At 36.6% G+C, this 14,516-nt stretch overlaps 1 protein-coding gene across 2 annotated transcripts in view; it reads right to left on the reverse strand.

Annotated features, from left to right (window-relative positions):
* Positions 1–14,516, reverse strand: part of PRRC1 (proline rich coiled-coil 1) — a 58,447-nt gene that overhangs the window by 17,162 nt on the left and 26,769 nt on the right. Inside the window, exons 8-9 of one of the 2 annotated variants that reach the window (XM_020914619.2) lie at positions 10,585–10,687; positions 1,674–5,057 (exon numbers count right to left, since the gene is read on the reverse strand). In XM_020914619.2, the coding sequence (XP_020770278.2) occupies positions 4,848–5,057; positions 10,585–10,687 (313 nt within the window). In that variant the 3' untranslated portion in view covers positions 1,674–4,847. Of the gene's footprint in view, positions 1–1,673; positions 5,058–10,584; positions 10,688–14,516 lie in introns of those variants that run through there. The other variant, XM_070465079.1, reaches the window with a different exon arrangement.

Genomic DNA, 14,516 nt, shown 5'->3' on the forward strand with positions numbered 1-14,516 from the left:
TATATATGGTTATTATCTTGCTTGAAAACTAGTTTAACAATAATGACATTTCTGGCATTTATCCTAAAAATGATACTCAAACCTAGTTTAAGGTTTCCTAATTTGGGGAGTTAGAATAATCAGCTATCAGAAATATATTTTCATACCAGCAACAAAGCCCAAAATAGCCCTCTCAAACTAAAGGCAAAGTTTTCCTTAAACATAATATTGTAAAATTAAAAGTATACTAGAGCAAAGTCCTCATGCCACTATTTGAATTGTTAGATTCAACAAATAATTGTATAAGTGATTTACCTGTTAATTTCCTGAAGCAAATATTCAGGATGTCTTGGAAGAAAATGGTTTAGCAAGTCACACATTCCATTTGACTTCTATCTCTGTAACTTGTTTGTTGTGATGATATTGGAAAAGCAGCTTAATATGATCCATTATGTCATCTATAAAAGTTAAGTGTCTACTCCATTGTCTAACCGTAGGTACTTATCTCATGTTAGCTCCTCTTTCCTTTCTGACTGCTTTAAATCCTTAAAACGAGTTCACTTTATGGATTGTTCCAAAGATTTCCTTCATCCTTAAATTATTAAATTTCCTTAATAATGACTTTGCCAATTTTGTTTCTGTTGCCAAACATTTTTTTCCCCTCTTCCAGTTCATTCTGAAACAAAGTATGAATTTAACAGGGCTTTTCCTGGGCTCTAAACTGCTTTTTTTGGTCTTTTGAAAACAATACTTCTTTGTTGTTATTCAGTGCCTAAGTGTGTTGGAACTCTGCCACCATGCAGCACACCATGCTCCACCAGAGTCTGAAAGTGAAAATCGCTCAGTTGTGTCTGACTCTTTGCAATCCCATGGACTATATAGTCCATGGAATTCTCCAGGCCAGAATACTGGAGTGTGTAGCCATTCCCTTCTCCAGGGGATCTTCCCAACCCAGGAATTGAACTGGGGTCTCCTGCACTGCAGGCGGATTCTTTACCAGCTGAGCCACCAGGGAAGCCCCGGAGTTTGCCTTTTGGCAAATAAACAAAGCCCTCAAATCAATATCCTATCATCTTTTGGCATGCACCCCCTCCCCACCAAAACAAAAGAAAAATCTCTTATCTTGGGATAACAGGCTCAGAATAGCAAACAGTAAAAAATAAACTTTTTTTTTTAAAAAAGAGGATACTCCTGGAGGTCAAGGGTAAATTAAACTCATGACCAGAGAGGGTTCCTCATGAAAACAGCCTTAACTTCTTGCCTTCTACCTCCAGTGTATCCTTTTCCCACAAATATCCTGATTTCTTTAACCTTGAAGTTAGAAACTCTGGCACACAGTTGTCCCTTGAACAAAATGGGTTTGCACTGTGCAGGTCCACTTATATACAGTTTTGTCAATGAACAGGCAGAACAGTACTACACAATCAGTGGTTGGTTGATCTCTGATATGGAATTATGGCTATGGAGAGCTAACTATAAAGTTGTATGTGGACTTGTATATTTAGGGGTCAGCTCCCCAAAGCCTTCACTGTTCAAGGGTCAACTGTATCTGAATGTTACCTTTCCACTTGAAAGATGGGCAAAGTTGCTATTCCATAATTCTTGGCAGCCAGTGGCAAGTTGAGACAAAAAGGAAAATGGGTCCTTCTAATATAATATGAATATGATTAACATTTGAAAAATCACTTGGGATGTAAGTTGAGGTATTATTTATTTATGACATATTTACATACGTACAAAATTGGCTTTATCCGATACATCATCCTGCATCAGTTCAGTTCAGTTCAGTCGCTCAGTCGTGTCCGACTCTTTGTGACCCCATGGACTGCAGCATGCCAGGCTTCCCTGTCCATTACCAACTCCCAGAGCTTATTCTCCATATTCTGGGAGTAAATATCTAAGTTTTTTAATTTATGTATAACCCAACATCTTTTAGAACATAAAATGTTACCAGTTTGGCTTCACAGAACACAAAATTCCTGTTTAGAAATTTTTCTAGCCAAGGAACAAAGTAAATTTCAACAGCATCTTAAACTAATTTAGCTGGCCCTGAGTGTATTAGTAATTTGCATGATTTTGAATTAATGTATACAATACACTTTCATCTGTTATCTACCTATATTTACTATCATACTACCATTTTGTCTATATCTATTCATTTCAATTTTCTACCTCATTAATCTTTGAGAGAAAGCACAAAGAAAGGGGAAGTAATAATAAGAGAGGAGAAAACTACTGGTATTGGCTCAATCTTTTCTACCCAGAATCTGGGGCCCAGCTCTAGGTTACCCGATAAACTTAGTAACAAGACACTATTAATATGAGTAATCTGAGTATGTTCTGTCAACTGAGGTTGATGTAAAATTACTCTTCCTGCATTTTTTTCCTATTCTCTTTCACACTTCTTAACTAAAAAGTATACAAACTTCTCAAATTCAGTAAGTAGTTCTGGGAGCACTTCAAACGAAAAAAACAAAACAAAACACACAAACATGACCAAAACAGTAGTGGCAAAGAACTGTGTTAAAGATAAGTAGTCCCAAGATGCTTGAGGGTGAAAAAAAGAAATAGTCTCAGCTCAACTCACCCTAAAAAATGCTAGTGGGGGAGTTATAAGGAAGCAAGCAGGAATAGAACAGGACGGCTGGATGCCTGGTGAAGGGAGCTGTGGCCTTAGGCTGATGAGCAGCACATCTCATGTCACAATACCAACAGTAAAAGGCTGCCTGGCCCAGGATGCTGTGGTGTGCTAGAGATGACTTTTCTTGTACCTTGTACAACAAGGAAATCCAAGCATGAAAAAATATACAAGAAGCTGGGAAAGCTGACTGTGTACAATCAGTCATGAGCATCAGCCTTTCAAAGGTAACTCTGGGTCAAAAAAGGAATAAGAGGCCAGAATGAGATCATGTATTTATCTTTTCCATCTGCCCTTCCTCCTAGTCCTTACCCACTCACAAAGAGCAGGCGTGCAAATTACCAGCTGCCAGAAAATCAGCTGCACCCAAACCATAGGCATTGCTATCTGATGACCTGCAGACTGTCCTCTAATGGGATGTCAATGTTAGTTATTTTATGAAAACAATCCCCAAAAACATCAATTAAGATATTTGAGATTTGGTAAAATAAAAAGAAAACTCGGATTATTTTTAGGATCTGTAAAATTTCCCTATAATAGAAGGGAAAAAAGCAGAAATATGAAGTATGGGCATATGTTCCTTCATGCCTAACAGTGATGTGTCATTAGTCTGACACCACGATAAAGGGCAGCTTTTTAAAATAAAAAAAACAAATGTTGGAGAAAGGCTTCCCTTAATCATGGAAGATGGAGAAAACACAGATGAAGTGTTCCATAAATACCAGTAAAAAGGGAAAATAAGTATTCTGTTCCTATTATGCTATAGCAACTGGCTACATCTGTCTTCTCTCTCATTATTTTTAATGACACAGATATCTGAATTGCACTCAACAATCATTATACAGGGCATGGAAATTAAAACATAGGTGGAAAATTAATATGTAATTTTATCACCCTCGGGTTAGAAAAAAAATAGAAGTCAAATAAGTACTTGAAATGATATTAAAACAAAGCAAACATGACACATAATGACAGTACAGGATAACAGCTTCAACACATTAAAAGATTTTATAAGATTGTGCTAATTTTTTTACTTCTAAGGAATTATATAGAAGAGTAAATAAAAATTAAATTACATTTATATAAGAAACGATCTTCAAAAGTTATTTAAACTTTCATATATAGAGTTCAAAAGTATATGACAAGGTATTTATTTTTGATTTTTATAAATCCAAACTTGGTAAAATATATTATTTGGGGGAAAAAGAAGCTTTTGTTAAATACAAACATAATGCACTAAATAAACCAGGTTCACTATAAAATTGTTTCTTTGAAAACCTGCATAAAAAGTAAAGGCAGAATGGCACAAAGTTAGAAAAGCAGTGTTTAAGGCAAACTAAATAAGAAGTGTCCTTAAAGTAAGTCATATAATCTCATAATTTCCTCTCAAAAACTTCTCTATTACAGCTAGAGAAATAAGTTAAAACAGAAATAATGGCTGCAGAGTTTACTTGGAAGTGCTGAATAGTATTATGCAAAAAATACCCAATGCTTCTAATTTAAATAGACTGGAATCATTTGCCACTTAGCTGTCACAGAGCAATGAAAAAATAAAATGTATCATCCCAATGTTTATCATACAGTATGAATGTGAAATGCTGAAACTTACTTTAAAAAAAAAGGAATTTTTCAGACCATATGTGTATAATGTGATAACCAAAAAGAAAATGATCAATTCTGCTATTCTGGCCCATGTTAAAAATATGCATAGAAAAGTGCACCATCTCCCTACAAGTAGCTGTCTTAACAGTCTGTTGGTGAGCCCACAGCTTAGCATCATACCTGAGCACATGCACACACAAAAAGCTTCAAAGACTGGCAGGGAAGATATTAATCATGAATTAAAAGAAACAATGCCTTTAAACAATATTCAGTAAACATGTTCTTTAGTCAACTATTTCTTAAAAAACAAAATAGTAATCAAGTACACATCATCAAGTTAAATACCTTAGCACATGAATTTGCACCTTATAAATCTGGTGTATCAAACTGTCCTATAAAAATATTTATAAATTTTTTGGGAACTATGGTATGTGAAATTATGTAATCATAAAAAGGACCTGTTTCATTTCACCTACTGGAATGATACACCTTTCTAGAAGAGAAAAACTGCAGCCTACGGGAAATGATCAGAACAGCTGGACTGACTAAAGCTGTCCAGTGTAAGGGTCTGTCTCTTCTTTACCAGTAGCTCCAAGTGAGCAGTGTCAGCAGCCCGGAGCCAGGCTTCTCACACGGTCCTGGGGGGCAGGCGCTGTTTATACATGCCCGCTATTGCTTTGGCCGCACTGTAGATCATCTGCCGACGGGACATGCCCGTGAAAGCCATATGCCAATCAGTCCGGCTGACGTTGAGTAAACTCTTCTCCAGGACTTCACCCACTGTCACCAAAAGGCCAGACCACCTCAGATTGTAGTCCTGGGGAGTCAGACTTTGAGCCTCAGGAAAAAAGAAATTGAGATTTTTAATACATTAAAAAAAAAATTACTGGAACTAGCTATAAGTGACATTTCAAAGTCCCTCAAGTTACTTTTAGTAGAGATTATGACAAACCATGAGAAACACAGCTATGCTGCTGAATTATGAAATTATAAAGGCGACAAAACTCGTTGTTAAAATACAATCTGTCTTTTTTTAATTTTTTAAAGATATTTATTTCGGGCTGTGCTGGGTCTTCATTGGTGCGGAGGCTTTCCTGCAGTTGCATGTGCAGGTTTCTCATTGCAGTGACTTCTCTTGTGGAGCATGGGCTCTAGGGTGCGCAGGCTTCAGTAGCTGCAGCACATTTGCAGTTCCTGGGCTCTAGAGCACAGGCTTGATAGTTGTGATGCCTGTTGGCCATTTGTATGTCTTCTTTGGAGAAATGTCTATTTAGGTCTTCTGTCCCTTTTTGATTGGGTGGTGGTTTTGATGCTGACCTTCAAGAGCTGTTTATTTTGGAGATTAATCCCCTGTCAGTCACTGTCATTTGTAAATATTTTCTCCTGTTCTAAGGATTGTTTTTTCATCCTATTTATGATTTCCTTTGCAGTGCAAAAGCTTTTAAGTTTCATTGTTGCTACTGCTAAGTCACTTCAGTCATGTCCAACTCTGTGCGACCCCATCCCTGGGATTCTCCAGGCAAGAACACTGGACTGGGTTGCCATTTCCTGTGAAAGTGAAGTCGCTCAGTCACGTCCGACTCTTCGCAACCCCATGGACTGCAGCCTACCAGGCTCCTCCGTCCAGGGGATTTTCCAGGCAAGAACACTGGAGTGGGGTGCCATTGCCTTCTCCGTTAAGTTTCATTAGGTCCCATTTATTTTCATTACTCTAGGAGGTGGATCCAAAAAGATACTGCTGCGATGTCAAAGACTCTTCTGCCTATGTTTTCCTCTAAGAGTTTTGTAGTGTCCAGTCTCACATTTAGGTCTTTAATCCATTTTGAGTTGAGTTTTGTGTATGGTGTTAGGAAGTATTCTAATTTCATTCTTTCACATGTTGTTGTCCAGTTTTCCCACCACCACTTACTGAAGAGACTGTCTTTTCTCCATTGTTATTCTTGCCTCCTTTGTCATAGCTGAGGTAACCACAGGTGTGTGTGTTTATCTCTGGACTGTCTATCCTGTTCCACTGACCTATGTGTCTGTTTTTGTGCCAATACCATACTGATTATTATGAAGTCAGGCAGCCCAATTCCTCCAGTTGATTTTATTTTCTCAAGATCACTTTGGCTATTTGTGGTCTTTTGTGTTTCCATATAAATTGTAAAATTCTTTGTTCTAATTCTGTGAAAAATGCCATTGATAATCTGATATGTACTGTGCTGAATCTGTAGATTGTTTTGGGTACTATAGCCATTTTCACAATATTGATTCTTCCAATCCAAGAACATGGTATATCTCTGCATCTGTTTGTGTCGTCTCTGAGAACCTTAAGATGTTGATTGAAGAACAGAGTATAAGTCTTCTTTCTGCTTAGGCAGGTTTATTCCTAAGTATTCTTTTCGATTCAGTGGTAACTGAGATTGTTTCCTTGATTTCTCTGATATATCATTGCTAATGTATTGGAATGCAACAGATTTCTATGTATCAATTTTGTATCCTGTACTTTGACTGAATTCACTGATAAGCTCTAGTAGTTTTCTGATAGCATCTTTAGGATATTCTATATATAGTATCATGTCATCTGCAAACTGTGACAGTTTTACTCTTTTCCAACTTGGATTTCTTTTCTTTTTTTTAATCTTCTCTGGTTTCGGTGGCTAGGAATGCCAAAATTTTGTTGACTAAAAGTGCTGAGAGTGGACATCCTTGACTTGTTCCTGACTTTAGAGGAAATGCTTTCCGTTTTTCACCACTGAGAATGATGACTGCTGTGGGTTTATCATATATGTTGAGGTAGGTTCTTTCTGTGCTTTCTGGAGAGTTTTTATTATAAATGGATGTTGAACTTTGTCAAAAGCTTTTTCTGCATCTATTGAGATGATCGTATGGTTTCTATTCTTCTATTTGCTAATATGGCATATTACACTGGTTAATTTGCAGATATTGAAGAATTCCTGCATCCCTGGGATAAATCCCATTTGATCATGGTGTGTGAGCCTTTTAAGGTATTGCTGGATTCAGTTTGCTAGTATTTTGTAGAGGGAGTTTTGTGTGTATGTTCATCAGTGACATTGGTTTGTAATTTTCTTTTTTTGTGATTATCTTTGTCTGGTTTTGCTATCAGGGTAATGGTGGCCTCACAGAACGTCCCTGAGTGTTCCTTCCTCAGGGATTTTTGGGAAGATTTTAAGAAAGATGAGTGATAACTCGTCTCTAAATGTATGATAGAATTTGCCTGTGAAGCCATCTGGTTCGGGAGTTTTTTTTAAAATTATTATTATTATTGGAAGATTTTAAATCATAGTTTCAATTTTATTACTTGTGACTGAACTGTTTGTATCTCCTACTTCTTCCTGGTTCAGTCTATAAGGGTTGTACCTTTCTAAGAATTTGTCTATTTCTTCTAGGTTTTCCATTTTATTGGCATACAGTGGCTTAGAGTAGTCTCTTATGATCTTTTTATTTCTGCTGTGTCAGTTGTAAACATCCCCTTTTTCATTTATAATTTTATGGATTTGAGTCCTCTCTTTTTCTTGATGGCTAAAGGTTTGTCAATTTTATCTTTTCAAAGCACTGGCTTTTAGTTTCATTGATCTTTCCTATTGCTTTGTCTCTATTTCATTTACTTCTGCTCTGATCTTTATGATTTCTTTTGTCTGCTAACTTTGTGTTTTGTTTCTCCTTCTTTATCTAGTCCCTTTAGGTGTAAGGTTAGGTTGTTTATTTGAGGTTTTTCTTATTTCTTGAGCTAAGACTGTATTGCTATAAACTTCTGAGAACTGCTTTTGCTGCATCCCACGGGCTTTGGGTTGTTGTGGTTTTGCTGTCATTTCTCTAGTACTTTTTTATTTCCTCGGTGATACACTGGTTATTTAGTATCACTGTTAAGCTTCCATGTGTTTGTGCGTTTTTATAGTTTCTTTTCCCTGTAACTGATTTCTAACCTCATAGCATTGTGATTGGAAAAGATGCCTGCTATGGTTTCAATTTCCTTAAATTTACAGATGCCTGATTGTGACCCAAGATGTGATCTATCCTGGAGAAATGTCCCGTCTGCACTTTGAGAGGAAAGTATATTCCTACTACTTTCAGATGGAATGTCTTATAAATATCAATTAAGTTTACCTGGTCTAATGGGTCAATTAAGGTACATGTTTATTAGTTTTCTGTCTGGATGATCTGACCAGCAGTGTACGTGGGTTGTTAAAAATCCCCACTACTATTGTTAGTTTTTCAGTTTCTCCTTCTGTGGCTGTTAACGTTTACATTATACTGAGGTGCTCCTATGCTATGTGTATATATGTTTCCAACGGTTCTATCTTTTTCTTGGACTGATCCCTTGACCATTGTTTTTTAATTGAGGCATTGTTGATTTACAATGTTATATTAGTTTCAGGTATTCAGTGAAGTAGTCCAATTATACATATATATGAATATATGTTATTTTTCAGGTTCTTTTTCACTATAGGTTACTACAAGATACTGAATAGTTTCCTGTACTATACAGTATATGTTGTTACCTATTTTATACAGAGTAGTGTACAGTTATTAACCCCACACTCCTAATTTATCCCTCCCAACTCCTTCCCCTTTGGCAGCCATACGTTTATTTTTCATGTCTGAGAGTCTGCTTCCGTTTTCTAAATAAGTTCACTAGTATCTTTTTCTTTTTTTACGTATAAGTCAGATCATATGATACCACTGATGAGACTCTGATTTCCTTTGATAAACAACCAGTCAGAAGTTCATGTAGCAATATGGACTTATGAGGTGTCTGAAAAGAAGGGAGGCAGGCAGTCTTGTAGGACTGACTCCTTAATCTGTGGGATCCAACACTCTTTATAGGTAGAAAGTGTCAGAACTGGGTTGAATTATAGGCTGTCCAGCAGGTATTGGATAACAGTTTGGTGGTGTGGGAAGAACTACCTCACCCCCTCACACACACACAGGAAATGGTTTCAGAAACCTTTTTACTGTTCTATTTCTAAATTTTATTAATTTTACCAATTAGTTCTTAAGTGATACTGTATTATTGTTTTTGGTTAGGTTACAAGCCAGACTCACAGAATAAAATGGAAAACTACCTCTCTGCATTAGATGCATCAGTCATCTATTCTTCGAATATCTTTTACACCTCACTTGTAACACCACTGTGTGTGCATGTGTGCCCAAGCTGCTTCAGTCGTGTCCAACTCAATTTTTGGGGAGCATTAAAAGGCTTCACTAAGATAATTAAGTTAAATCACATCAAACTGCCAAAATGTGGCTGTTTTTTCTAACTTCAAAGAGCAATTTTGTATGGTTCAACCTAGTGGTTATAAACTGCCATTGTTAATTCAAGAATATTTTCCTAGAAAATCAACAACAGTATGTAATTTTTCTATATTATTGGTATAGTAGTAGGCATAACATTTGTTTACCATCTCTTAACCACCCTCATACTAGAGTGAATTTAACATTACCATGTATATATAAAAATGCTTTCTTCAAACTTCTGAAAAGAAATTGTGGTAAAAATTATGATATCAGTGGTATGTTATTATGGTAACAAAACTTTAAGCATCAATTCTTATTCCCCATCTAAAATGTAAACCCCTAAGAAGGTCACAGGTGGCTTTAAGGGGCTCTATAAACACATAAGCCAAGTTTATATGTGAGTGCATACATCATACATACTTTCTCTTGGGGGAAAATCCCAAGAGAATTCGCAAAAATCTAAGGTCCCAAATAACTTTTGAGAGTTTTGAAATGACATTTCAAGAGTCCAATGTAAATAAACTCTTACATTCCATTTTGTTCAAGAAAGGATTAAAAGTAACAAAAATGTAGAAGGAATGAAACTCATTATAGATTAATGCTTACATTCTTCTGGAAACTATGTGGGTAGGTAAACATTTTTCAGGAAACTGAAAAGACATTTGCCTTTCATCCAAGGTTTGTAAACTTGCTTCTAAATATGTTTCCGCATGTTTTTAACAATGAACAAATTAAAGAGGAAGATGAGGACAAAGAAAAAGGAACTAGAGTAACCAGGAAAAATGAAAATGTGAGATAAATGAGACAGTATCTTAAAGGTTAACATAAAATCAGAATAGGTAAATTTTTTCTAACCCAAAGGTAATGAACACAATCATAAAAATAAGCAAAGCAATGAAGAAAAGAGCAATTAACCATATAATAGATTTACCTTTTCAAAGACCACTGGAAAATAAAAGTAGGGAGGTACTGAAACAACGTGGAAGGAACAGAAATTAAAAAAGAGAAAAGATTAAAAGGAAAAAGAGTGAAGTAAAATCAAGAATATACCATATTTTCAATAAAAATTTTGAGAACAATATTTCAAGCTTTCCTGGAGCATAATGCAAAAGCATAAAACTAACCTGTTGTACAAACTCTAAGGGTACTGGTGTGGCTTGTGTAAATGCTTCCAGATGAATACCATGCACAGGGTCTTCAACTATCAGACAGCCGATGTCAAACCATCTGCAAGAGAACATGAGTTTCAAGTTGTGGATATGCTAAGTAAGTTCTACGAATTGATAAAGTACTGTCCTTCGGATAAAACACTAGCAGACTAATTAAAAGATAAACCATAAAAACAACATATAAAATTGCCCTGTTGGCTTAATTCCAAGAGGAGAGGGGAAAATGGGTAAGAACAAAAATAGCTGAAAATCATGCAATTCCTTTTCTTGCTAAGATTTGGGGAGAAGAATGGCAATTAGAAGTGCTCAAATATGCAACAGATAAATTTATTCATCTGAAAATGCAAATAGCTTATCATAATTAAAAACATCATTTTCTAACATGGGAAATTTTATACTACCAACTCTATGATTAGTATATAGCCAAGTTACAAAGTTACTAACTGACTTAAAAAATAAGCTCATTCAAGAAATAACAAATTCTCTCCTCATTCCTGATAAATCTTTCTAATCACAATTTCTGAATTGTTCACAATGAATCAAACTTTGATTTGAGGACAGCTTCATGAAATCAAGAAAACTTTCTTCCATTTTAAGATACACATTAAAAAGTGATAAATTTTAAAACTGACTTATGTGAGGTTATCAGTACATCATCAGCATTTTAATTAACCAGAAGCAGGAAATCATGGTTTTAAATGAGAAGATACAGAGCAAGAAGATTTTAAAATATGCAGATTAAAGTGCTATGAAATACAATACAGATTAGGAAACTTTTTTTTTACACATATTCAAAGAAACAACAAGATAGTAAACAGAGTAACAACTTTGATAAAATGACAGTTTATTATGTCTACAGTTTTCGTATCGTAAAACTTTGCTTGGAATTGAGAGCCTTGAATAATTTATCTTATATGAATCATTATTTTCCTTGGGATATGAATGAATATTTTATTTTACACAATTGTGTATTGTGCAGACAGCAGAGAACTGCAGTGACTCAGCTCCCAGGCACGGCACGGCCTTCCTGAAAAGCAGCTCCTCTGAAGGTACCTCCCACAATGCCTGTGAGCACACTCTAGAACTCCCCGTCTCCACACTACTCTCATGCTCCCATGTGTCAGCCTGAGTATCCCATTCTCCTCCAACTCAAATCTAACGTGCCGTCACTGTCATGATCACTGAGACCCCTTCAGCACCTCTCGCTAGTGCTGCTGGCCAAGTAACTTTGTCTTCTCCCTCCTCCTTCCTGTCCTTCTACCCACCTCCACTCCCCACTCCGCAGGAGGAAGAGTGGTGGTCTCCACTGTTCATGCTCAAGGACAGTCACCAAGGAACTCTCTCCTCCTCACCCTCTCCTTGTGGCTGGTGAAATACGGCAGACTTGGCCAAATCCTATAAGAAGTCACCTGGACTTAAGAATGGTAGTTCCAAGACTTGGATTTTATGTAGCAGAAAAAAATCGAAATAGAACCTGAGGAGCTGATATAGGTATGCCAGTTTGTATTTTACCAAGAAGGACTATCCAGTATCACTGGTTACTTTCCAAAAGGACATTTTAATCCATCTCACACATAGCCCAATATTTTTAGGTTGGGTTAATTTCAGAATAAGGACAGTTCATGCTTCATAGGTATTTTTCCATTTTGGTACACAAGACGCTAATTTTCCTCATGGAGTGTTAACTGATGCAAAGGTCATCACAAATAGCTAGGTCTTTACTGGCTCTGCTCTGTTAGGGGCCAGACAACATTGGTCTTTTCTTGCCTTAGTTATAAGCATGCATTTCTCTATCTTCTGTGCCTTTATTTCCTATGGGAACATCACAGAGATTAGTAGCCAAAGCAAACTATCAAGTGTTTTGGGTTGTGGGTTTGCTGTTTGCTCTCATGTTCTTCCTCTATCCCCCTTCTGTATCTTAATACCACAACCTTTCCATCCTCTCTCATCCTTAACCATACTGGAAACCATCAACAGACTTCCTAATACTACTTATTTGCTACTCTTCTGCTCAAAAAAGCATTAATGTTTGGCGAAAAATACCATGTCTAGGTATGATGGTGCAGTTGATGGCGGACCAATGAAAAGCTGGGTGAGACTATAAATTATAACCAAAGGTATCCAAGAGCTGAAGGAGCAAGGAAGACAAAACGGAGTAACGTTCTAGACAGGGACAACTTTATAAAGGTGCGCTTTAAGACCTTCAGGTGATGCTGAGCACTACCCAGTCTGGACTCAGGTCAGTCGTGACTGCAGTGCACCAAACCACCCCTTTCACACACCTCACCACGGTTTACTACAGCAAACAGTGAACCGTCTCAGGATTACCTGAAGACTCTCGAGTTTCTTATAAACAATACCTGGCTTTAAAAGACTGTGAGCTGAGGCATCGACAGAGACAGCACCTTATCATTACACCAAAAGGAGGCTAAATGAGGCCCATACACTGGATTCAGCAGACAAGGATCTTTAATGACTCATTCTAAAGAAAGCGGAGGTAAAGGTTGCCACAACGGGAGGAAAGATATAGATATCCAATAGATACATTGAATCTATATTAAAAAAAAAAAAACAGTGTACTGGCTACACAGCAGCAGACAGGTACATGGGAGATACTCAAACTAAAGAACAGAGAGGAAGACTAGAGTGAGCAAGTAGAGGGAAGAGGGGACTGACCATGAGAAATGGAGGGTACAGTCAGAGGTGAACAATGTGTCAGTGGAGTCCTAGCAAGAGAAAATGGGCCAGAAGCCAGTTCTGAAGGTAAAACGGCTAAGAACTTTCCAAAACGGACAAAAGACATAAATCTAGTGAAAGACACAAAGAATCAAGCTTGGTGAACCCACAGAAGTTTAATACATAAGCAAACACATGCACACCTATACATACCATAGTAAAACTGCAAAAACACAATGACAAAAAAGATCCTAAATGCAGCAAAACAACACATTTTCTTCACAGAAACAACAAGCTGGATAGCTGATGTAACAGAAATGATGGAAGCCAGAAAACAGTACAATGGCATCTTTAAAGTATTATATAAGAAGAGATCTGCCAACCTTGTCCAGAGAAAACACCCTACGAAAATAAAGGTACGTAAAGGCGTTTTCAGACAAAAGCTAAGAGAACTCATGGCTAAAGTCTAATGGAGTACAAAGAATGTTTTAGGCAGAGTGAAAATGATCCCAGACCTAAAACCAAAAATGAAGGAAGGTCTTCAAAAAATAAATATAAGTGACCAGAATACTAACAATATCTTGAGTTTATGCACAATTAAGATAACTTACAATACTGCACAAGATGTAGGGGGTAAATCATATTACCAAGTCATTATTTGTACTATAATGTAATACACGGAAAAGGCATGATGGAATCTCTAAGGTAACCCTTATGTCAATATTAATAGAGGGGAAAAAAAATGAAATAATAATGACCAGTGGATTGTTGCTTGGTGCTTATGTAGAAAGTTCAAACTTCCCAACCGAGTATTTAAAGCTCTTCAGTCTGTCCCCAAAGTACTCCTGACTTTCTATCCAACAATGTTCAGCCAAGCTGATATAATCTCTGACACCTAAATATATCTTAATCATCTTCACACTCTTCCTCCACATAGAATGCCCTACCTATTCTTTTTCACTTATCCAAATTTTAACTACTCTTCAAACTTCAGCTCAAGAACCAATCATTCATGACTCTTATCTGACACTATTCCACATCAAATTTCCAGTGAAAATATATGTAACATTTCCTGTAAGTAAAGATTTACACACTTACAGAGTCATTTAAAACTGTTTATCTTGTATATATTTTCTCTCCCACCTGGTCTATAATAAATCCTCAAAGTTGGAGTACATTTTTTGTATACTATAGCTACAAAGTACTAGGCA

This window comes from Odocoileus virginianus, chromosome 3 (genome assembly GCF_023699985.2).
Source record: "Odocoileus virginianus isolate 20LAN1187 ecotype Illinois chromosome 3, Ovbor_1.2, whole genome shotgun sequence".
NCBI lineage: Eukaryota > Metazoa > Chordata > Mammalia > Artiodactyla > Cervidae > Odocoileus > Odocoileus virginianus.